The sequence below is a fragment of the Diceros bicornis genome, chromosome 31 (assembly GCF_020826845.1).
Source record: "Diceros bicornis minor isolate mBicDic1 chromosome 31, mDicBic1.mat.cur, whole genome shotgun sequence".
In the NCBI taxonomy this organism is placed as follows: Eukaryota; Metazoa; Chordata; class Mammalia; order Perissodactyla; family Rhinocerotidae; genus Diceros; species Diceros bicornis.
In genome coordinates this window covers 8,450,924-8,473,864 of record NC_080770.1, presented here as the reverse complement: position 1 = coordinate 8,473,864, position 22,941 = coordinate 8,450,924, and the positions used below count along the sequence as shown (strand labels likewise).

Here is a 22,941-nt window from a genome sequence, read left to right as displayed (position 1 = left end):
AACCTAGGAGCAGTGGGAGAGGGCTCCTCCTCTCCCCTGGGTGTCCCCCAGCTCACCAGGTGGTCGGAGCTGTCCCTCTGCCTACATTCAGAGTAGCCTTGCTCCTGGTCCTTCCAGGTGGTCACCGTCTTCCAGGACCCAGGACCTACCTAAGTCCAACATGTCACCCCTCACTTAACATGGCCTGGAAGCTGGGAGGGCCCAGGGCCCTGCCCCTCTGGGGCTGCTAAGAGTGAGCGTCATCCCTGTGGCCAAGTGGACACCCTGCGAGGGAGAGGGGCCTCCCCGGCAGCAGCCATGGGGGCATTCCAGCTGGGCGTGCCACCCAACAGCAGGCCTCCACATGGGACACACTCTCTCCTCTGACACTCACCACAGGGGCCTCCTGACCCCAGAAGCTGCTGGGGCTCCCTGCCCTGGAGGAGCCAAGGGACTCGGTGTGGGAAAGAACCCATCAGCCACCTGTAGCTTCATCCCCCACGGCGGCAGAGGCCTCAGGCAGTGGGGACAGGAAAGCGGCTCAGGACCCACTTGGCCATTCTCCTGCCTCCAGCCAGACCTGCAGCTCACCCAGGAGGGTGTGTGTAGAGGGGTAGTGCTGGGTACCACGGGCTCCATATCCACTTTCAGGAGAGGGTGTCCTCCCATAAGAGCCCCAGCACTGGCTGAGCTTGAGTCCTCTCCCTTGGGGGCTGTGTGGCCAGGACAGGTCTTGAAGGTCAAAAGCATCAGCTTTTGACGTCACTGTGAGCTTCTTCCCCAACACCCGTCCTTGGTCCCCCCTAACTCCAGGAGGAATCTCCTGACACATCCCTGCAAACCAACTGTCAAGGAGTGGGGTGCTTGAAACTTCAGCCACCCCCAGATGCTGTTTGAACTGTCCTGGGGGTCACCACCAGGCCAGCCAGACCCCCAGGAGCCCAGCTCAGGTCCAGGTGTTAAGTTCAACATCAGATGCACAGGACGAAGGAGCTGAGACGGAGGTGACCATCTCTTACAGACGGTAAACTGAGTCAATGGCAGAGTCCAGGAATCTCTCCTCTTACAACCAAGCCCTTGAGTGACAGGAGCTCTTAGCCTCCTTACGCAGAAAGGAAAACACCCAGTCCCGCAGCCACATGGCAATGAGCAGGGCTGGGGCCCACCCTTCCAACTCCTGCACTGTCCCTCTTTCTGGCCCCCTACTCTGACAGACTGGCCATTCTAGAAATTTCTGGAGTAAGGATGTTCCCTTCTTGACACCAAGGAACTCCTGCCTGCCTGTCTTTGTTTTCTTTGGCTAGTGGTGATGGGGGCAGGGGAACCCAAGATAAGTCTCCATCCCTTGGACAGAGAGAGCAGCCACAGCAGACTGAGGGGCATGGCCATTGCCAGCAGAAGGATGGACATCCTGGAGAGACTGCCCCAAGTCAGGGCCTCCCCCAGGCTTCCACAGGGGGTTAGAGCTGACCTCAGTGATGCCGACCTCAGGCTGGGGCCCCGCTTGTCCCGCAACCTCAGTTGCTGCTTCATCCCAGGATGGAGGAAAGAGGGGGAGATGAGGCTGACCTGGGTGGGGCTCCTGCGGGCATTGAGCCCAAGGACCCCGGGGGTGTCCAGGCCTAAATGTGGACCAGGTTTGTGAACTGGGAAATGCCGCAAGAATGAGCTGGCCAGCAGCAGAGCCGTCCTCGGATGCAAGCTCATGAAGCAGAACCAGGCGGTGAAGGGTGATGACAAGCCAAGTGTTTGAGAGAGCAGAGCCAGAGGGGGAGGCAGGATCCACCAAGCAGAAGGCAGAGGAGACCGGAGTGACAGAACCACGGCTGAGTCGCCTCTCATGCGTCCAGAGGCGTGGCGATCCGCCACCGCCACCAGGGAGATGCAGACCCACCCACACTCTGCTGTCCCAGGATGCCCACACACGCGGTCCTCACGTACAACTCCCTCCTCGTGAGAGTCTCTGCTCCTGCAACTGAGAGGCTTAACAAATATAGACCCGTCTCAGCGTGTCCGGGACCGTGGGCCTGTTTAGTGAATTCATGAAGGAGCAAACACCTGGGGAGGAGGTGTGCCGGTTCTCCTTCCACCTGCAGCCCAAGGAGCTGCCTAGTCAGCCAGAATGGACGTGGGGGCGGAGGGCCGGACCAAACTCCCAGAGATGCAGAAGGAGCAGAGACTTGGGAGTTAGGCAGAACTGGGGGCAAATTTGGACTCAGCCACTGATTTGCCTTGAGACCTTGGATGTGCCACTAAAGCTTTTGCCACCCGGGAATAACAGGGCCTCCCCCGAGGGCTGTGGCACACGCAGGCCCCAGAGGTGCAGGCCCTCTTTAGCAACTAGGGGGCACCACGATGCTCCTGCCTCTGGGGATATGTCTGTGCCCTGAGAAGCTAAAGTCATCGCCCACAAACCCGGGGGCTGTTTCCTGGCCCCATCCTCAGCCCAGACAAAGACAAGCCGCCCCAAGGAGCCCAAAGCCACGCTCAGCCCAAAACTTTGGGGGTTACTTACCAGCTCTCATGGGCCCCCATTTGGGCCCAGACCCCAGTTCAGAGCCAGGACCAACGTCCCAACAGCACCCACCTGGAACAAACTGCACAGGACCACTGGATTTGGAAAGTTTTTGTTTTCTTTTCCCACACATTTCCGGGGTTGGGGTGTTTTTCCAAGACTCAGACACATTTGTTAACAAAGAGAGAAAAAAAAACTGGGGGAGCAGGGAGCCCGTGGGCAAAGAAGTGACCCCAGCAGTCCGCGGGGCAATGCCTCGCTCCCTCTCTTCCCTGCTGCCCGCGCCCCGCGGGTGCCACAGGCTGTTGCTCGCGGTATCTAGATTATTTGTCTTTAATATATATCTGCATTTGCCTTTCCCCGACCCCCCGCCCCCCACCCCTGCTCCTCCAGCAGCTTCCCCGTCAATGCACGTCGCCCGGCGGCACACAACAGAACCGGCCTTCCCAGGCCCAAGCCCCTTCCCCGGGCGGCACCAGGCAGGCGCCTCCCCTGGTGGGCGGAGTCGGGCAGCACGCCCCGCCCTCGCCCCGCCCACCGCTGGGCCGCTCCGCCCACCCTCCCGCCGACTCTGGAATCCCAAAGGGAGGAAAGGAAGGGAGAAACCAGACACACTCAAAAAGGAGAAGTGGGGAAGGAGGGTGGGGACAGAAGGGCACAGCAAGCCTGGGGTGGGGACTGGAGGGCTTGGGAAGAGAAGGAAGGCAGGAGGGACAGAAGGAGGAAGAGGAAAAATGGAGGAAAATTAACAGGACGCGTGGTGGACACTTTACAAAACCCCCAGCCTTCCTTCCCGCCCAGCCCCACCAAAATAAACCTACCCCCCTTAAAAAAATAAATCAACCCAGGGCTGTGAGCACGTGCCCTGCCTGGCGGGCGTAGAGCCGAGACTGACAGACGGCCCCAAGCCTGACGACGCCGCCACGCCAAGGGCAGGAGGAAGGGGACAAGCACGAGGTTTTCCTTTTCTTTCTTCCTTTTTTTTTTTTTTTTTTTTTTTTGCGTTTGCTCTTCGTGAGAGAAGTCTGAGGCAGCCAGGGAGTGAGTGGTCCCCATGGCCCCGGCAGGGAGAAGGCCGCCCCGTCCTCCCGGGCCCTCCCGGGAGGGGCAGCTGGCAGTGGGGCGCGGTGCCGGGGGCTCAGACGTAATACTCCTTGTCTTTGTTCTTCTTGGCCTTGCTGGGCGTCTTGGGGGCAGCCGGGGCCTTCTCTTTCACCACCGCCCCATTGCTCTGGGCCGAGTTACTGATGTAGTTCCGGCTCTGGTCCACCTGGTAGGAGCCCTCGTCGCGGTTGCGGTACTTGTACATGGCGTAGAGGAGGATGAGGATGCAGAGCGCCGCGGCGGCGACGATGCCCACCACCATGCCCGTGGTGCTGCTGGACTCCCGGATCACCTCCACCGCGCCCGGCGGGCCCCGCTCCCCGGGCCCCGTGGGGTTGGCTGTGGGCAGATGGGGGAAGCCGGGGGCCGAGGTCACGCCGGGGCGCAGGGGAGGGGGCCTCCGCGGCTCGAAGGACGTGGGGCCCCCGGGCCCCAGGGGTGGGTTCTCCAGCAGGGGCTGCAGCGGGTCTCGGTGGTTCATTTTGCCCGCCGGCAGGTTGGGGGCCGGGGCGGAGGGGGCTAGCAGCACCCCAGGGGCGCCCGTGGCCCCATCTGTCCTGAGGTTGGGCCGGGGAGCGGGTTTGCGGGGTGAGAGGAGGGTGGTGCGGTCCGTGACCAGGGGAAAGGTGGTGTAAAAGTCCTCGTCGTCCGTGGGGGGGAGGCTGGAGTCAAAGACCTCCCCGGAGGCGAAGCCCGAGGCCTCGATGGGCTCCTCGCAGTCGCTGTCGTCCTGCTCGGCCTGGCACGGGCCCCCGGAGGGCGGGCGGCGGGCCGCGGGCGGGGGCAAGGTGTCTTGGGTGGCGCCCACGCCCGTGAGGAAGGGGTAGAAGGTGGGGGGTGGGGGCACGAAGGGGGACCGGGTGGCCACGGGAGGGGGGTCTAAGGAGTCCTCCGTGATAATGGGCAATATTAACTCTCCTCCTAGAACAAGAGAGAGAAGAGAAAAGAGAGAGCGTCAGCGAGGGCACGGGGCGCAGGCGGCCGGCACAGAGAGAGAAACAACAGCCTCACACACCCAAATCGGTTCCAATTGGCTTTGGCGGAGACTAGAGCGGGCCGGGCCCGCCCGCCAGCCGGCCGGAGCACTGCGCTTTAAGCGGGCAGCGGCTCGGATGCCCTGGGCACCCCACGCACGGGCTCTGTGGCTCTCTGAGTTTTGTTTGTCTTAAGAAACCAAAAGGAACAGAAAGGAAAGGAAATCGAAAAGAAACGGAAAAAAAAATCTCTACTGGTTTAAGGCTTTAAAAACAGACACAAGAGCAGCATTTAAACAAACCTAACAACAATATCTTTTAGGGTTTTTTCTAGATTTTTCTCTTTTTTTGCTTTTGTTTTTTTTTTTCTTTTGTTTTTAAAAAAGAAGATAGCATACCACGGAATTCAGGCAACTTACATCAACAAATAGGCCGTGTGATTTTAGCATGAAGAAAAAAATTACAAACAGAGCTGTGTAAGCGGGTTCTCCCGAAAAAAATAAGAAAAAACAACTTTTCCGTACAACGTTTTCTGTCTATCTGTTTGGTATCTCCCTCCCTCGCTCTTCTCTCCCTGAACATCTTGCTTCCTCCAGAATACTCTCTCCTCCCTCGTTTGTGCCCTCTCCCCCTCATTAAACACAAAGCTGAAATTTGCACAGTGCAGGCTGGCGTTGTGGAACTGTTACCGCCACTTGGTGTCAGCGTGTGGGTGAGGGAGGGAGCAGTGGGAAGGAGGGCTTGGTGAGGAGGTACATGACAGGGCAGCTGTGTGGGCATTGCTCCATCGGTGAGAAGACTTGGCAGGGGGTAGTCATGGGAAGGGACTTTGAAGGCTAATTGCAGGTTGGCCACGGGGAGAGGAGAAATTGAAGGTGGGAGGTGACGAGGTCCATGAGGAAGAGTTGGCAGAGAAGACACAGACACATTGGAGGAGGGTCCTGTCCCATAGGACATTGGGAGGGGTGGTGAGGAGCCATGTAGAGGCAGGGAGGTGGGGAGGCGGGGAGTGAGGGACATATGATTCTTGAGCTAACCCTAAATCCCCAACTTTCTCTTTCTTCACCCTCCACCTCTGACCCCCACTGACTTCCCCCCTCCCCCTCCCCAGAACCCCCATGGGCCGCCAGGACCTGGCCAGGGCTTGACTGCCTCTGGCCCTCTTATTATTGTTAAAACAATAATAAAACAACGGAAAAAAGAAGAAAGCAAAGAAAGAAAAGAAAATACACAGCCATCTGGGAAGGATGCACTTGCTAATATAGGGCCCAGGTGAACTAGTGGGGAGGGCTTTTGGGGTAGGGGTAGGTCTCTTCCCTCCCTAGGTCTGATAACTGGGGTCCCCTGGGCATAAACTGCAATTCCCATCAGCCCCAAAGGGTGAGAACTACAACTCCCGTAGGCCCTTGGAGGGGTGTGGACCACAATTACCATCAGCCCCTGGGTCAACAACTACAATTCCCATCAGCCCCCTGGGCCTCCTCTCCAACCAAAGTACTGAAACCCACTGGTCTCCGGTAGAAGGGAGCTGGAGCCTGGCTCTAGGTCATTGGTGGGGGGGGTCTCCCTCCTCTTGGAGGGGCGCCTCTGAGCCTGGTGGGGGCTGGAGGTTTCCTCTCTAACTCTCCCTCCAGCACAGCCCAAGATCTGCCCCCATCTGAGTGCTTCTCCCTGGTCTCTGTAAGGTGCAGTCTTCGCAGATCACACCACAAGCCCCCTACCCCTCCACAGGAAACATCCCAGGGTTCCACTGCCAGGTCCCACCTGTCCCACTGCAGCCAGGCCAGTCGCATGCCACCGCCGCATCTTGGCACCTCTTCTGCTCCCCCAACCCAAAGCCCCCCGGTCTCTGTGCTGCTGTTCAAACACCTCTGCTGATCCTTCAGATCCTAAACTCCAGCAGTCTGGCAGAGCCGTCCTTGGCCACACTAGCCAGCCACAGCCAGGATTTTGCCATCGAACTCACAGCCTTGCCGAGCTCCTCAGGCTGCTCTTCCCACCAGGCTCCAATCTCCCCCCGGGCAGGGGTTCACCTGCACCCCAGATTGTGAAGCCCCAGGATGCCTGGCCCTCCAGGGGCTCAGCCACACTGAAAAACTGACCTAAGAGCAAAGAAGCACGTTTTGTGGAGCTGGGGCCCGCCAACCCCAGCTTTTTATGGAAGAGGATGCTGAGGCCTGGGGTGGACAGGACCTTCCCAAAGTTACCAGGTGTCATGAACAAATGGACTGTCCAGTCCCTTCTGTGGCTCTCGGAGGCCACAGAAGGGCTGAGTCTCACAAGGACCCTGGGAAGGCCTGGCTCATCCTCCCAGGCCTGCAGGAATCTGCCAGGCTGCTTCACTTGGCTTGGATGTTAACCTGGGAGGCCACAGACCTGTTCCGTCATTAATTCCTGCGTGACTATGGGCAAGTTTCTTTCACTCTCTGGGCCTCAGTTTCCTCGTCTATAAAATTAGGGTATTGGGCTCGAGGTCCAGGGAGAGGCCAAGGCCTGGCTTCTGTGGACCTCCAGCCTACACATGAACATACTTTGTCCTCCCATCCCCACCTGAGCCCCAGACCCACCAAGGACAGCCCAGCACCCTGGTCCCTGGGTAAGGGGCAAATTCAGCCCTTGGCTCTTGGGAGGAGGCTGGCAGCCTTTCAAGTGGTGGCACCCTGGGTCCAATCATGGCAGGGGTCCGCTCCCTGTATGGACCCCGAGTGCTCTGGGGTCCTCACTGCTGGCCCACACCACCTGCCCTCTTCCTGACCTTGGCCTTCTGTTCAGAACATCTTCCCCCTGCTGATATCTCAGTCAGCCTTCGAATCTAGCCAAACACTTCCTCTTCCAGGAAGGCTTCCAGTTTGGCCTCACTTCCAGGGAAGGCTCAAGGCTCATCCATCTGTCTCCCTAGCACCCAGCACTGGGCCGGGCATAGAGCAGGTGCTCATTGTGTTTTGGTGGGGGAAGGGGAGGAATACTCATCATGCACTTCCTCTGAGCCAGGCCAGGCTAGGTGGCTGGGGAAGGAGGTGGGAGCCCCTCTTACAGGCCAGAGCAGCTGGGTTCTGAACACCCTTCCTCCCCCACCCCTCAGACAGGGGGCACTGCTAAGAGCTCAGCCTGGCAGGAGCCTTGCTCCATGGACCCAGCTCTCACCCACAGCCATCTCTGCCTTCGATCTTAGACTGGGCCACCAGCTGCTCCTGGAAACTTCAGAGCCAAGGCTTGTCCTAGGCAGGCTTGTGGCCCTTTACCAGCTGGCCATAGCTAGGGCCCCAGTAGAATGCACAGGACCAGGAGGCCCTTGTTGGAGATATGTCATGCCCTGGAGGAGCTGATTGGGCTGATTGGGACACAGACCTTGGCTCTCGACCCTCTCGCTCACCCCTAGCCAGACTAGGGTGTATGGGGACCTCAGCCCTTGGACCACAGACAAATCCTGGCCAGCCTGAGCCCCCCACAGCCATCTGCCCCAACTTGCTGGTTCTTTAGGTCCTTGGGACACAGAAGCTCCCAGGTTCCCCCTGCGCAGTCTTCCCCAGCCTCCAGAGTCCTCCCAGGCCTGGTCACATTGACCTCTTGGCCCCGCCCTTGAACCCCAGCCACTTCCCGGCCTCCATATCTGGGTCTTGGCCCTGTCCCTGCGTCCCCAGCTCCTCTGGAGGCTTTCCCTCAGCCCTTCTCTGCCCAAGGCTTTGACAGCATCTCCTGAGGGTGTCCTGCCCTCACCCACATCTCCCACACTGCCACAACTGCCCCTCGGCGCCCCCTTCTCGTGGCCCTGCACATCAGCCACCCTCTCCCATGCCACTTCCTCTCTGCACCCTGCACCCCTCGCCCTCTCCACAAGATAGCCTGCTATCAAGAACCCACGCTGCCTTCCTTCCCCGACACTCAGTTGAGCCTGGGCTCTCTGGCAGTCAAGTCCCATGCAACTAGGGTACTGGACCTTCCTGGGGTCAGACACTGATCCAGGAAGGGTCAGGCAAACTTGCCCCAGTGAGCAGTTAACGGGGCCTAGAGGAGGGGAGGACCCCTCAGAGACTCCTCACTACAGAATTCCAACCCGGGATTCCCCAGGGCATTTGGGGGCGCAGACACATGAAGATTCATGGTGCCTGTGACCCTGGGTCCAGCTCTACACCAAGGGTGCACAGTGGGATGGGGTACTCCTGGGAGTCTGATAAGCAGCCTAGGCAGCCTCCCTTCCCTCCCCCATTTCAGGTAGCTGCAGATTTGGGAAATACTCACAGGGTGCACTTATCACTAATGACACCCACCCTCTGCTCCTAAATTGAATTTCAGTGTGTGTCCGTCCCACTTCCTAGAGAGAATTCCATTCTGGCCAAGAAGACCACCAGCCTTTCCCGAGCACCCCTCCCTCCCAGCTTCCCTGACTCTGGGGGCTGCTGGCCCAGCCAGCTGTGCCCTTTCTGCCTTTAGGGCACAGAAAGCCCCAGACTGGAAATCTACCCAAGAACCCCATGCAGACCCAAGCAAGATGTGCCCACCCCACACCTAAACCTTGTCTAGAACTGAGGTTGAGTGTCAGAGACTAAGCGATCGGCTGGCTAAGGCCTCATCTGCCAGCAATGGGGACCCTGCCCAGGCTGTGAGGGCAAGAAGGCCATTAGCTTACAGAGTATTTCGTGCAAATTACAAAAAAAGCAGCCCCTTGATGTGGCCACAGCCTTGTGCATGACTTGGCAGACAGCATCTCTGTGCAAAATGGGAAAAAGGCATTCTGTCCTCCTAGTGGACACAGCCCTGCTCTGGTGCCCAGGATACACGGTTTGGCAAGCAAAGCGCTGGCTAGATTTCAGCCCTTACTCACCTGTTCCAGCAGAGAACAACCTGTGCAACCATGTGCAGTCACCTGAAGGATGGCCCCCTCCCCACCCAGAAACACCAGCCCAGCAGGGATAGACGCCAAGGGGGATTCAAGGTCAGAGACAGCGAGGTGCATCACGAGGGCACACGCGTGCAACCACTCCTCTGAGGGTCTGTTTCTGTGCACCTGGGCATATGTCTCTGAACACATGTGCGCATGTGTGCACAAACCTCGATGGCTCTGAGCACATGAGAGTGCGTGTTAGCGAGTCTGAGCAGACATGTGCATGCAAGTGAACTTTTAGCTCTGCTCCTGTGTCTGCCTGGGTCTGAGCTCATGTGTGTATGAGTGAATGAATGAATGGGCCACTGAGAACATGTGAGCGTGCCACCACGGGTCTGAGCACACGCAGTGTGCCTCTGTGAACGCCTTCTTCCCCAAACTCATTTCCTCCTTCTTTTGGGCAGTGAGACTACATTTCCCAGCATCCCTTGTGATTAGGTGTGGTCATATGACTCAGCAGTGGGCACTGCCCGTACCAGCCCGTAAAAGACTCCTGTGTGCGATCCACGTTCTTTCTCCTCCTTCCAGTGGCCTTGCAAACCACGTGTTGGATATGTAGGAGCCTCAAGATGGAATGAGCCTGGATTTCCCATGCACCCCTTGGGGCAAAGCCACCTGCTAATCAGGAGCACCCAGGTAGGGCTTCACCTGGGTGAGACACTTCCCTTGAAGTAGCCACCGAGATTTGGGGGATATATCTGTTACAGAAACAAATGTTACTTTAACTAATATAGACACTGAACCAGGGATGGGTGTCACAAAAACCTGTGGCACTCATGTAACAACCCAAGGAAACGGATTTGGAGGCTGTTTTTTCTAGGAATATACATATTATATGAAGAGCTGTATAATGCAGTGCAGAACATGTGGTACCAACCATTGCTTGTGATGACCTACAGGGCAGGCCACGTGCCTACTGAGGCGCTAAGGGAAAGTGCCAGGACAGTCAGGGTGACACTGCTGGCTTTCACTTGGTGCTTTTAGCAACATATTACAAGAAAGAGACAGGCAAGAATTGGCAAGTTTGCAAGCAGAGATGAAGGGAATAGAGAGGGCCCAGAAATGTGGGGCCTGCGAGTGTCAGAAGGGCCACTGTTTCCAAACCCCAAATTGTAAGATAGAAGATTGGAAACAGCTTTGAGGGACAATGGCCCAGTGAAACTTGCAGCTGAATGAGGGGGCTCAGCTTTGCTGCAAGGATCAGATTAAGGCTGTGGCCTCCCCACCTATGGTTTCAGATGCCCTCAAGATAGTCACCACTAGGGCCGGCCCCGTGGCTTAGCAGTTAAGTGCGCGCGCTCCACTACTGGCGGCCCGGGTTCGGATCCCGGGCGCGCACCAACGCACCGCTTCTCTGGCCATGCTGAGGCCGTGTCCCACATAGAGCAACTAGAAGGATGTGCAACTATGACATACAACTATCTACTGGGGCTTTGGGGGGAAAAAGGAGGAGGATTGGCAATAGATGTTAGCTCAGAGCTGGTCTTCCTCAGCAAAAAGAGGAGGATTAGCATGGATGTTAGCTCAGGGCTGATCTTCCTCACAAAAAAAAGATAGTCACCACTAAATTAAGAGACAGGCATGGGGGCAGAGAAACAAGGAAATAAACAGGCTTGAGAATTATGTCTAGGAGAGAACTGAGTGTGGTTACTTTGACTGTTTGAGTCTTAAAATAACCTTTGAGCCCCAAATATGCATGAGCAGGAAGTGGGCTGTCAACGCTATAGGGCCTCCACGGAGGACATTCTCCCAACACCCACTTCAGAGATGGCCATGGAGGATAAGGACCAGGAAGAACCTCCCAGAGGGCAGCGCCAGGGCTCCAGACAAAGGAGAGGGGAGTTCGTCCCAGACAACAGAGGCAAGGTTTAAGGAAGAAACTTCCCCACTATTGGGGGCAAGCCTCGAGCGGCCTGCTGGCTAGATCTCCCAAACGCTAGGAACTAGGAGCCGCTGTGTGTCCTCAATCCTTCCTTTTTTTGAGTGGGAGGTTTATTGTGGTGGTCGTCTCTGGCCCACCACTGTATTCTGGGTGTGCATTGGGCTGTGCAGGCAGTAGGTTCAATTATCCTTTGAGTATCCAGACCACAAAAGGGTACCCAGGAGCCAGGTCTGGGCCCAACGGAGCGAGCCACCGTCTCCCCAACATCCTCACCTTTGAGATGACTACCCTCACTGGATGGGGCTTTCAGGTGTCTCCCTTAGGGAGGGGTAGGTGTGCTCTGTGGGTGGGAAGAAGTGTGGAATGGATCGCTGGTGACCCGAAGGCCAGACTGTGGCAAATAAATCACTAGCTAGTCACCAAATCTTCTTCCTAGGGGCACAGCAAGGCCACACGCCCAGGCCTTCCTGGAAGCTAGGCTGAGGCCACGAGACTGAGCTCTGGATGGGAGAATCAGCAAGAGCAGTGTGCGCCTCTCCCTCCCAGGCCTGGCCCATGAAACCTTCCCCTTTGTGAGCCCTCCCTGCTCATCCCCTTCCACAACTCGGGAAGTCACACGGTGAAGACGGTGCAGCCTCACGATGGAAGGATGCCGACCCCTGAATCAGCACATGGAGAAGAGCTGTCCACCAATCAGGAACACATGTTTATAACTTTACATGAAGGAGAAATAAATTTCTATGCCTTAAACCACAGATGTCGTGGAGTTTATCTGTTACAGCAACTAGCGTTACCTTAAGACACTCTGCAATCTGAACACATTTGTGCCTCTGTGATTCTGAGCTAAATGTGTGGGTCTGAGCAAATGTGTCTGTATGTCTGTGTCTGAGGGTCTCATGTACGTGTGGGGGGCAATGCCTTAGAATGGAGGCACACATATGGGGCAAGTACATGAGGCTACTTCTATGGGTCTGAGCACACGCAAGTTTATGTGAATCTGAGTACATGTGTAAGAGTGTGCCCTTGTAGGTTTGAACAGCTGTGTGTGCTCACCTGTGTGAACACAGAGGCGTGCATTTTACTGGGTCTGAACATGTGTGTATGGCCTGAGGATATAAGTGTCTCTTTCTCTCTGCAGCTGCCTGTGTACCTCTGAGAATATGAGTAACTAGTAGCTGTGAGCACCCGTGTGGGCCAATGCAGACCTGAGTGTGTGTGTGTATACCACCATGGGACTGAATATGAGTATGTGTGCCTTGAGGAGTCTGAGCATGTGTGTGTTTCTGAATGTGTGTGTGTCTCTGAGCCTGCGTGTATGTCTCTGAGCCTGTGTGTGTCTGAGCACACGGGTACGCAAGTAAAAATGAGCATCTGTAGGTCTGAGCTAAGGTGGGCCTCTGAGGGTCTCCTCTCATGGGGCAGTGTGGGAGGGGCGCAGGTCTGTGAATCTGAACTAATGTGCGCATGTGCGGGGCCCCTGGGTCTGGGCACACACAGCCTACCTCTGAGAATGTGCACGTGTACCCTTCTGGGTCTCAGCACACAGGTGCACTTTGTGTGCACATGGGCATGCCTCCGTGGGAATGAGCACACGTGTGGGCACATGAGGACATCCTTTGAGGATGTTTGTGTGCATCTTGGTGAGTGTGAACATACGTACAGACGACTGTAGGTCTAAGCACCAGTGTATACTCGGGTGGAGCTGTGACACACGTGCACCTCTGTGAGCCTGGGCACAGGCATGTACTTCCCTGAATTCATGTCCATGTGTGTGTGCATACATGTGTGTGCACATGTGTGTGCACGTGTGCCTGCACCACAGTAGGTCTGAGCACACTGTGTTCTGTTCTAAACATGCATACATGCACCTGTGATTCTGAAACCTCTGTCAGCAGCTGTAAGCCTGAGCGTGCATGTAAGATTCCGTGGTATGAGCACACGCGTGAGCGTGTGTTATGCTGGGGGGTTTGTACACGCATGTGCCTCTGTGAACTGACTGTGGTTGTGGGATTCTGTGAGTCTGAGGACATGTATATGCATGTGCCTCGGTGGGTTTGAGCACACGTGTGTACACGCTCAGGGCTGAACATACACATGGCATCGTAAGTGTCCAAAATATGTGAGTGTTTCTGAGCATGTGCAAGTGCCTCGGTGGGTTTAAGACACGCTGTGTGTGCACCTTTGTGCAGCTGAGCACGAGTGTAAGTGTGAAGCACTGTGGGTCTGAGCAGGGGGGCACCTGTGTGGGTGTTTTCAGAGCTCTGAGCACAGATACACAAGGCTGTGCCTCTGAGAGACTGTGCACGTGTGTAGGGGTTTGTGCTTCCGTGGGTCTCAACAGCTGTGGATCAGTGTGTACAGACTTCTGGGGCTCTGAATACGTGCATGTCTCTTTAGGTTTAAGCATTTGTGTGCCTCTTTTGGTCTGGGCCCGAATGGCATGTGCTCTTCTAGCTTTGAACATCTGTGTACCTGTGAAGCGGGCATGTGTGAGCTTGCTGGAGGTCCATAAATGCGTGTGCATGGGTGAAGTCAGGCACGTGTGTGCATACAGGTGTGTGCCTCTGTGGGTCTGAGTCTGTGTGTGCACCTCTTATGTGTCTCAGGGGTGCAAACTCAGATCCCTACAGGATCAGGCCCATAACACAATGTGGTTCAGGCTGGCTGAGACAGCGAGGGGTGCTCGGTCACGTTACACACTGCACATTATGCAGTGCATGCTCCCCTACAGGCACTCCCATTCATTTCAACACTGTGTCCATCAAACAATACCCTTCTTTGGCTGGGTTGTCAACCTCAGGTAATAAAACCATGGTAGATGATGGTCACCAGGCTGGGGGGAGAGGGTGTGGGGCCTGGGGTCCCTTTAGGGCCTAGGTCAAGGGAAAGCATGGGAAGGTGAGCAGGGATGACCCCAGGCTTCACACCTGGACCCAGAGAGGAGGATCTGGCAGACAGGAGGGATGCAAACACCCTGGGGTCAGCCCCTGGGTAGCCGCTGTCTCCAGCCAGGATGCCTCCACCTCTAACATTGACCTTGGAGCCCAAGGAGGCCTGGCCCTGTGCTGGAGAAAAAGCCTCCCTGGGGGTGGCATGGTTGAGATCAGACTGAGGGACCCCTGAGTCACCTTGGTCCCTGCCTGGCCTCCCATCAGGATGACAAGAATCCAACTTTAAGCATTTCAGAGTGGTGCGAGGGTGGAAGTGCCAACACATGCGATGCACATGTGGGGGAGAGCCCGTGGGCTCCGTCCGTTTCCTCTGGGGGCTCAGGTGTGCACTCTGCCCTCCCTCCCCGCTTATATTAAAGCAGGGTGCGGGGCTGGCCCACCAGCCTCTCCCACCCCCCAGCTTCTATTCCTCCTCCACCCTCATCCTCCCCTCACATACTTGGCCCTTTGATGGGGGCAGGACAGCTGACCCACCTACTTCAGCTCCTTCTCACTCACTTGTCCCAACACAGCCTGAAAGAGCTCGGCCCACACTCAGCGTCACACCCAGGCCCCTGGCAAGCCCCCGGGCTGGAGCTGGGAGGTTAGAACCTTGGTGGACAGTGTGTGGCTCTGGTGTGGTCCAGTGTGGGCTGCACGTCCCTGCGCGGTGACCATTTGGCCCGACACTCCTCTCTGCAGGGTCCAGGGAGAGCAGAGACTCCGCCTCTCACCCCGGCAGTTGCCATCCCAGAGCATGCGAACATGGGCGTGAGTGTGCAAACATGTGTGGTGGGCCAACAGCGCCCTCTTCTCATGATCCACACAGCCCTTTGTCCCCAGAGTCCCCTCCCAGGGCTCTCATGGGGCCATTCGTCACAGCCACTCCCGGCAGGCCCGCACTAGAGGTGCTGTGTCCACCCAGTAAGTGACTAGTTAGAGGGGTGAAGCAGAGGAGTGCTCTGTCAAAGCTGCCAGGTGCCAGAGCCTCCCAAAGCAATGGCAGAGTGTGAGGGTGCATCCTGAGCTGAGATCACCCAGGGAGATGGAGGGAATGGCCCCCCACAGAGGGGCCTCCCCACAGTGGAGGGCATCTGTTCCAGAACGCACGCACCGGCCCTTGGCTGTGGACGGGGAGGCCTTTCCAGCCCAGCAGCTGCAGCTCCCCCTAATGCCTCTGGGCCCAGGACTGCTGGAACGACCCCTCTCAGCTCTGCCCTACTTGGGGGACGCAGAGGGCAGTCAGGCTTCAGCCTCTGGGTCTGGGGGCCTGTGTTCCAGAAATCCCTCTGCCCTTGGTCTCTGGGACTTGAGCCTCTGCCCCAAGGCTCCCTGGTCCTTCTTGCTCTACCCACACTCCTTCCATGGCTGCGGCCCACCCTCAGCTTCAGGATCTCCTCCGGGGCTGGCAGACCCCCAAGCCCATCCCTCAGGCCAGATTCACAGGATGTGCCCAGCTCACACTGCCCACCTCAGCTGACCATATCACCTACCCCAAGCTTGCAGGCTCCTACCCCTACCTCCAGCCTTCTGGTACCAATAGCCCAGGTGCACCCACTGCAAGGTAACGGGGAGAAGTCTCTGGGAACCCAAGCAAGGGACGTAGGCCCACACAGGCTCATCCAGTCTGCCACCAAGGCCCATGCTCCTCGCTGGGAAACCCAGCCACATCCAATCCTTCCTCCATCCCCCTGTCACCCTCAAGCACTAGGGCTCAGCTCCTCTCAGCCCCTCCCGCCCCCCAGCTCCTGTCAACCACCCCCAACCTGCTCAGATGAGCAGCCCTCATCCCCACTGTGCCATGCCACACCCCACACTTCTCAGTCGGCACTCAAGGCCCACCCCTGCTTTGCCAATCAGGTCTGTCTCTGGTCTCTCTCTTGACTCCAGCTGGAAGGACCAAGCAGAGGCCTGGAATGCCACTCCCAGCGCTGGTCTCCTATAGCAGCTCCCCCACTAGAAATCTGGGCCAGACCCCAGGTCCCAATCTTCCCAGTGGACCACATGTCTGGCCACGGGGCACCTCCCACCCAGTACACTGCCGGGCACAAAGCAGCTGTGCAGTAATTGCCCTGGCTTGGCCTGGCAGCCCTGGGAGAGTGTCCAGCCTGGGAACCCTCCAGACCAGACCACCGGACACCTCCCTGAGACGGGGGATGAGGAGGGTTCAGGATCAGCAGAGACCACCTCTACTAGTGACCAAGAGAACCCCAGGCCTCAGGGGCTGATGGGAGTTGCGTTCTGGACCCAAGAGCTGATGGGAGTTGTAGTTTCTAGGCCTGCATTCCCCACCCCACCCCCACCTCCACCCCATAAGGACTCATGGGAGCTGCAGTTACTCATCATTCTAGGGAAAAGTTTCCCTCTTTCCCTCCCTGATCCCTTGGCTCTCAACCCCAGGACCCAAGCTAAGGACCTCACTACCTCTGAGGGCTGGGGCACCAAAAGGCCAGAAACTGCCCCACCAGAGGGCATCTGAGGGACATGGAGGGGAATGGTAGAAAGGGAGAGGGGCTATCAAGGAAAGCTAAGGCCTGGCAGCAGGCCCCTTGGGCTTGGGCCGGGTGGCAGAGACAGTCGCCCCCCTCCCATCAGCGTTGCAGTGGGCCCGGGGCAGGGGAGGGGGGAAAGGCACTCACCAGTACTGGGCTCACACTCCTCCAGGTCCTCATCATCGCTCGGACACTCAGCCGAGGCCACCAGGAGGTCATCTGTGTTCTGAGGGGCGAGAGGAGGGGTGGGGAAAGAAGAGGGTTCCAGGGTGGGTCAGCAGAGCCAACAGCCACCTCTTGAGGTGTGGGATGGCACAGGGGACAGCGCCTCTCTCATGGCTCGTGGGGTGACCAGGGGCCTCCATTTCCCCCTGTGTAAAGGGAGACTGAACAGCGCCCCCCCTGCAGTGGCTCCCACGGCTCCTGGGAATCAATGAGACAGCGCATGCTGTGGCTTTTATTTCGGGGAAGCCAAGGAGACTGGACGCCGGACCTGGGGCTGCAGGGCTGCAGTAAGGGGACCTCTGGAGGCCAGCATGGGCCGAGAAGGGGAGCAGGACCTGGGGGAGGGGGTTCAGGCTCCAGCGTCACCATCCCATCACCCCGTCTCTCTCCCAGCCCCCTTCCTGGAGCCCCAGAACCAGGCTGCACACATTAATTAGGGCTGTGGTTTCCATGACAACGGGAGTCGACTTTGTCAGCATTTTCTCTCCTCCTGATTGCAAAGAAAGAGAATCCCCAAGATGAGTGAGTGTAAGGGGGGTGCTCAGGGGGTGTTCGGGAAGAGACCCAAGGAGGGAAACCCAGAGTCCAGGCAGGAAGGGAGTCAGTCCACTGCGGGGTACGGGGAGAGAGCCTGACTGAAGGCCAAGGAAGGGAGGCATCTGGGGTGAGGAGGGGCTGAAAGGGTCACATCCTGATTCTGCCCCACCCCCTGATCTTCAGACACTGCAGCCCTCACCCAAGGGCAAGGCGGGGCCTGGAGGACCAATTTGCCCTTCTGTATCCTTGTCCCCTCGGCATCAGCCTCTCCTCTGGGGGCTTCTCCAGCACAGCCATGACCCTTACGGTCCCCACCCCTCTCTTCCACCTGGATGGTCTGCCCATCACTCTCCCACTGAGACCAGGTGGCACTTCTCCCCTACGTTCGGAGGGCACTGGGTGTGGCGGATACCCATCCTTGGGCACAGCCAGGTCTTTCTCCCAGGGCTCCCTGCTCCCTGGGGCAGGCCTGGCAGTAGGTCCCCTCAGTTTCTTTGGTAGTGAAGGCAGAGGGCAAGAGGGTTCAGACTCCATGAGCCTGTCAGCCAGTCCCAGGCTCCCTACAGATTGGCAGAGATGAGAGGACCCGGAGCTCATCCAGCCCAGCCCTCATTTATAGAGGCTGAAGGCAGGCTGATGGTGGAGGTAGGACACATCCCCATGGCCACCCCCAGACCCCCCATTTACCCTAGAAGGACAGAGGTCCCTCCAGGCCCAGAGGCCCAAGAGCCATGGGTGATGGTAGACAGAAGTAGCTTGGGGGGAGGGGGCAGAGTGACTAAGTAAGGTCTAATGTCCCAGATTCGAGCCCTCCCTGGGCCAACAATCATTGGTGGCAACAACTAGAAAACTCGGCCGGGCCCCGGGATGCCTTGGTAAGTCACACACGCTCAATCAGCTTCAGCCACCAGGAAAGCCAGACCTGTCCTGCCCCGGCAGAGCCTCCTTCCCCAGAAGCGGCCCCCTCCGGTGTTCCCCTGGGTACAAGAGAAGGTAAACTCCCCTGGGCTTGACCTGACCTAGGGGGAGCACCTGAGCAGGCAGGGCAGGCGCCAGGGCGGGTAAAGCCCCAGGGAACTGTCTGACGTCAGACCCACAGGCACGGAGGACACTGAGGCCAGCCGCGCGGTGGCACCTGTTTGGGGTCACACAGGGGGGACCTGTGAAGGCAATGGGCCACCTGCAGGACTTCAGCCATCAGGGAGAGGCTGCTCCTGGCCTCCACCAGCCTCCGGAGAGGGGTTGCCAACACCGGGGAGCCTCTAGCCCCTCTAGTGCTGTCACTTCTGTGCCCTGCCCAGAGCAATGCCATCCTGGTACCATCCATCTCTCACTCTCTGCCCACACAGCACTGCGCATGGCCTTCGTTATGGGACAGGCAGAGGAGGTACTTCCACCTCACCCCCAGTCCAGACTTCTACCCAGGTGGGGTGGTCTTCCCTGGTATACCTGGGGTACCAACTCCCCCTCAGCTCTAGGAATAGTCCCTCTAGAAATAGTGGCCACCTCCACATCTATGACATCCCTGGTCACCAGGTGAAGGCACCTCGTGAAAGGAGACCTTGCTCACCTCACTGAGCCATCCCCGTGACAAGGATAGGACAGTAGACTCCAGGATCCCACCAGACCCCTTGGGTCCTCCCCTGGGCATCACAGTTGCTATGGAGATATCCGCCCTATCCCCCATCCAAAGCCCCGCCCCTTGTCCGTCAGCCAGAGAGGCCCTCACCTGGGTGGTGCTGTCCCTCAGCGTGGGGGAGCGGCCCCGGCGCGTGGTGGTGGTGGCCATGGTGGTGGTGGTCTCCATGATGGTGGTCGCCATGTCGGCCAGCAGGGTGGTGGCCGTGGTCTCCGCACTGAGCAGCACGGACGGCCCCTCCCCCACCAGGCGCAGGTGGCCCTCGGTCCGCACATTGGGGTCGCTCTCGGCGGCCAGCGCCAGCACCTTGAGCCCATTGTAGTAGAGGCCGGACACCTGGCCCTGGAAGGGGCGGCCCTGATCCCGGCCCCCAATCTTGATGGCAGCCTGGCTGTTGAAGATGGTCAGCTGGCGGCCTGGGGGGGAGGGGAACGGGCAGGGGTGACAGACAGAGGAGGGACAGGCAATGGAGGGAGACCAGAAAGGGATGGGGAAAATGGAGGGGAGCCAACGGGAGGAAAGAGAGGTCAAGGTGGAAACCAGCAAGTGGGGAGGTGGGGAGGGAGAAATGAGGAAGGGGCAGACACCAAAGGGAAAGTCCTTGTCAGCCACAGCCCCTAGCCCAGCCAGGGGGGGACCCCAGAGGGAGAGGGTCTCCAGGGCCCACATGGCCTGGGAAAGGGAGCCCAGCGCCCCCTCTCCCCACCATGCTCATGCCTCTGACCTTCCCATCCCCTCTCCTCTCCTGCCCCAGGGGCATCGCCCCTGCTTTCCCTTCCCTCAATTTGATCCCCATGTTCTCCCTCTGCTTCCCCAAACATCCCACACCCAGTGTCCAGCCCCAAGCCACTGAGCCCTCAGAAGCAGCAGATAGAGGAGATAAAGAGGCAGAGACAGAGAAGGCGACTGCCAGGCCGAGTGGGTAGTGCAAGCGAGCAGTGCGTGTCAGGGCAGGGAGGGAGGCGAGACCGAGGGGCAGACAGTGCGTGGGAGGAGGACCAGCGTGTGTGAGGGTGGGAGCAGCCACGCGGACCTCACTCTGCCCTCCCAGCCACCACCAAGCCCTCTGACCTCCGGCCAGGCTCCCCTCTCCTCCTCCCCTCCACGGCCCAGCCACTGCCCAGGGATCAGGCCCTGGAGAGCAGAGGCCTTCCTCCCCGCCAGGATGTGCAAGTACAGAGATGGAAAATGTTAAAGGGACCTTGCTTCGCTCGCTGACAGCCAAAAAAAGTGCTCCAGCTCCAATCCCGCTCCTCACTCCGCAGTGACACCTCAGAATTCCCACCTGGGTGGGGTTTGGCTGTTCCGTTTGGTTTTAGTGGATCTGGGGGTCGGTTTAACCCTCTGAGTTTGTTGCTTTGGTTTGGTTTTTAGAAAAGATATTTATTATGTTTAAGTTTAGATTTAACTTTGGTTTTGGTGTTGCTTATTTTGGGGGAAGGGGGGCAGACGAACCACTACATTGCCCCCGCTCCCCCAGACCTTCAGCTGCTGGTGCTGGGGGGGTTTAAGACCTGGCTTAGCCCTTGTTAGCCTCTGGTTAGTGCCTCGTTAAAGATCTGGTTTAGAGTTAGGTGCCTGTAAGCCCTGCCCCCAAAACCTGGGCTGAGGACAGTCCAACTTGTGAAACCCACACTGTCTTTGGAAACTCAGGGTCCCTGGAACACCCAGGCCTCTGGGACACCCAACCCTCTGTCTGGCCTCTAGCCAATGACCAGCCATGGGTGTGTCTACTTGGCCCCTCTGCTCAGCCTCTCCTCCTCCTCCAGCGCCCTCCCACTGCCCAGCACCTCTCCCAGCCCTGGGGCAGCGTCACCATCTTACAAATGGAGCCAGAGCCCACAGAAGCTTAGCACTAGAGCATGGCAGATGGAACACCAGACCCAGAGAGGCCCTTGAAGACCACCGTGCCCAGAATTTATTCTCAGGCATAAGAATTATGAGAAAAACTAGGAGAAGGTTCGCAGTTGTCAAATGAATTTGGAAAGCAAATATTCCGCAATTAAACAACAGGTTTCTTTCTTGCAGGACTTCTCAGAGCCTTTATGAAACTAACGTCCATTGTGCATCTCCAAGAGGAAGAAACGGGATTTAGTGTTTCCCAAACTCATTTTACCACAAATCTCTTTATTGTGAAGCATCTCACAGGACTTGTGCTTTACAGGACATGTTTGGGAACTGGAAAATAGATTCATTCCGTAAATATTCATCAAGCACCCACCATACGCCAGGTGCCAACGGCAAAATAATCCCTCCGAGAATGCCCCGATCTTGTTCTCAGATACTCTCCAGCCCCTTATTTCATCTCATCCTCACAGAACCCCTTGTGAGGTGGCTGAGCGGGGATCACCATGCCCATCGTCCAGAGGAGGGAACGGAGGCTCAGGAAGGGGAAGTCTTGACAAGGCCACACAAGTGAGTTCCTCCTTCCACACGCTGGCAACTACCAGAGTATTCAGCCCGATCCTTCACTTTCTAGAAGAGTAACTAGAGGCCTAAAGAGAAGGTATGGCCACACAGGTGGTGAGAGACAGCTCTCCCCTTGCTGGGACCACAGTCCTGCCCCTCCCCCCAGGGCCTGTCCACCTTTCCCTACCTTTGGGGTCACAAGTTGTCCCAGCCTCAGCCCAAGCTGCTCTCTTGGCCTCTCTGATTCCGGGAGAGGGAGGTGGGGAGTGGAGAGGAAGCTGCGTAGGTTAGCAAAGTTGGCCCCTGCGGCCCCACCCGCCGTGAACTCCTCAAAGGGTTAAAGTTCGCCCCGCTGGAGAGAGCAGCCCGGTGTGGCTGGGGGCTGTAGGTTTTAGCGATGTCTGTTACAGTCCCTTTAACTTTTTGTCCTGTTACGGATTTATCATATCTGGTTATCAGCACGTTTAGTCCCCGATGGCTGTGTGGGGGCCTGGAGGTGACATTGGGGGTTTTAGTTGGGAAAGCCCCAGTGGACATTTAAAAGCACAGTTATCAGCTGGTTAGTGGAGGTTTAACAGTTCTACGTCCCCCCTAGAGTTTAGCCTTAGAGGTACAGAGCTCGCCCCCTCTCCAAAGGGAATGGGATGGCTTCGCCCTTGGCCCCAACTTCCCTTGGTGACAAATGGCCTTCTCCCTCATACCCAGCAGTGCCTCACACATGCGGCCTCTTAGCGAGCCTGTTCTGTCTTTCTCATCAGCTCAGCAGGCACAGAGATCCCTGCGGAATGGCCACCTCTTCCCCTATCTCCCCGTCTCCCCCAGCTTCCACTACCTCTCAGAGCCTCTGGATGAAGCTGGGCCCATTCCAGAGAGAGCGGCCCCACAGCTACTATCTTGGGGGCGTCTTTCTAGTACGATCTGAAGCCCCCACTCTTCCCTTTTCTCCTCAGATGACCCTGGCAAAGCCTTCCTACCCCTCCTTTGGATCCTAGGATCAGCACTTCCTGCTTCTAAGTGCACTGTAGTCCTCGACTGGCCCTTTAGGAACCTCCGAGCTGACCCTCCTCAGCACAAGGCACCTCCCTCCCAACCTACACACCAGCCTGCCTTACTGGAGTGGTTCCAGAAACTCATGGATTATCCTAGTCCCACCTCAGGTTTAGAAAGAGACTGAGGACTCTCCCTTTTCTGGGAAAAACCCCACCCCTGCCCCAAACCACCACTCTAAAAGAAATAGACCCTCGACTAGAGAGAGGAAGGGGGCATTCTGGCGGGACAATCGTCCTTCACTGGGGGCGGGCGATGGGGAAGGCACGGATGGGGAAAGAGAGAGCTCTGCACCTTTAAGATAGTGTTTTTAAAGTTAATTAATT

The 22,941-nt window shown here is 57.6% G+C and overlaps 1 protein-coding gene and 1 long non-coding RNA gene across 14 annotated transcripts in view; one reads left to right on the top strand and one right to left on the bottom strand.

The window, feature by feature from the left end:
• Nucleotides 1-3,043: 3,043 nt before the first annotated feature.
• NRXN2 (neurexin 2) overlaps nucleotides 3,044-22,941 on the bottom strand; it is a 108,082-nt gene continuing 88,184 nt past the window's right edge. For all 13 annotated transcript variants that reach the window (XM_058526530.1, XM_058526532.1, XM_058526522.1 and 10 more), the window contains 3 exons: nucleotides 19,250-19,575; nucleotides 16,906-16,984; nucleotides 3,044-4,519 (listed from right to left, as the gene is read on the bottom strand). In XM_058526530.1, coding sequence (XP_058382513.1) covers nucleotides 3,633-4,519; nucleotides 16,906-16,984; nucleotides 19,250-19,575 — 1,292 coding nt within the window. In that variant the 3' untranslated portion in view covers nucleotides 3,044-3,632. The remainder of the gene's footprint in view (nucleotides 4,520-16,905; nucleotides 16,985-19,249; nucleotides 19,576-22,941) is intronic.
• Nucleotides 9,975-12,086, top strand: LOC131394877 (uncharacterized). Its single transcript, XR_009216241.1, has 2 exons — nucleotides 9,975-10,090; nucleotides 11,773-12,086. It is a non-coding gene; the product is annotated as an uncharacterized LOC131394877 (long non-coding RNA).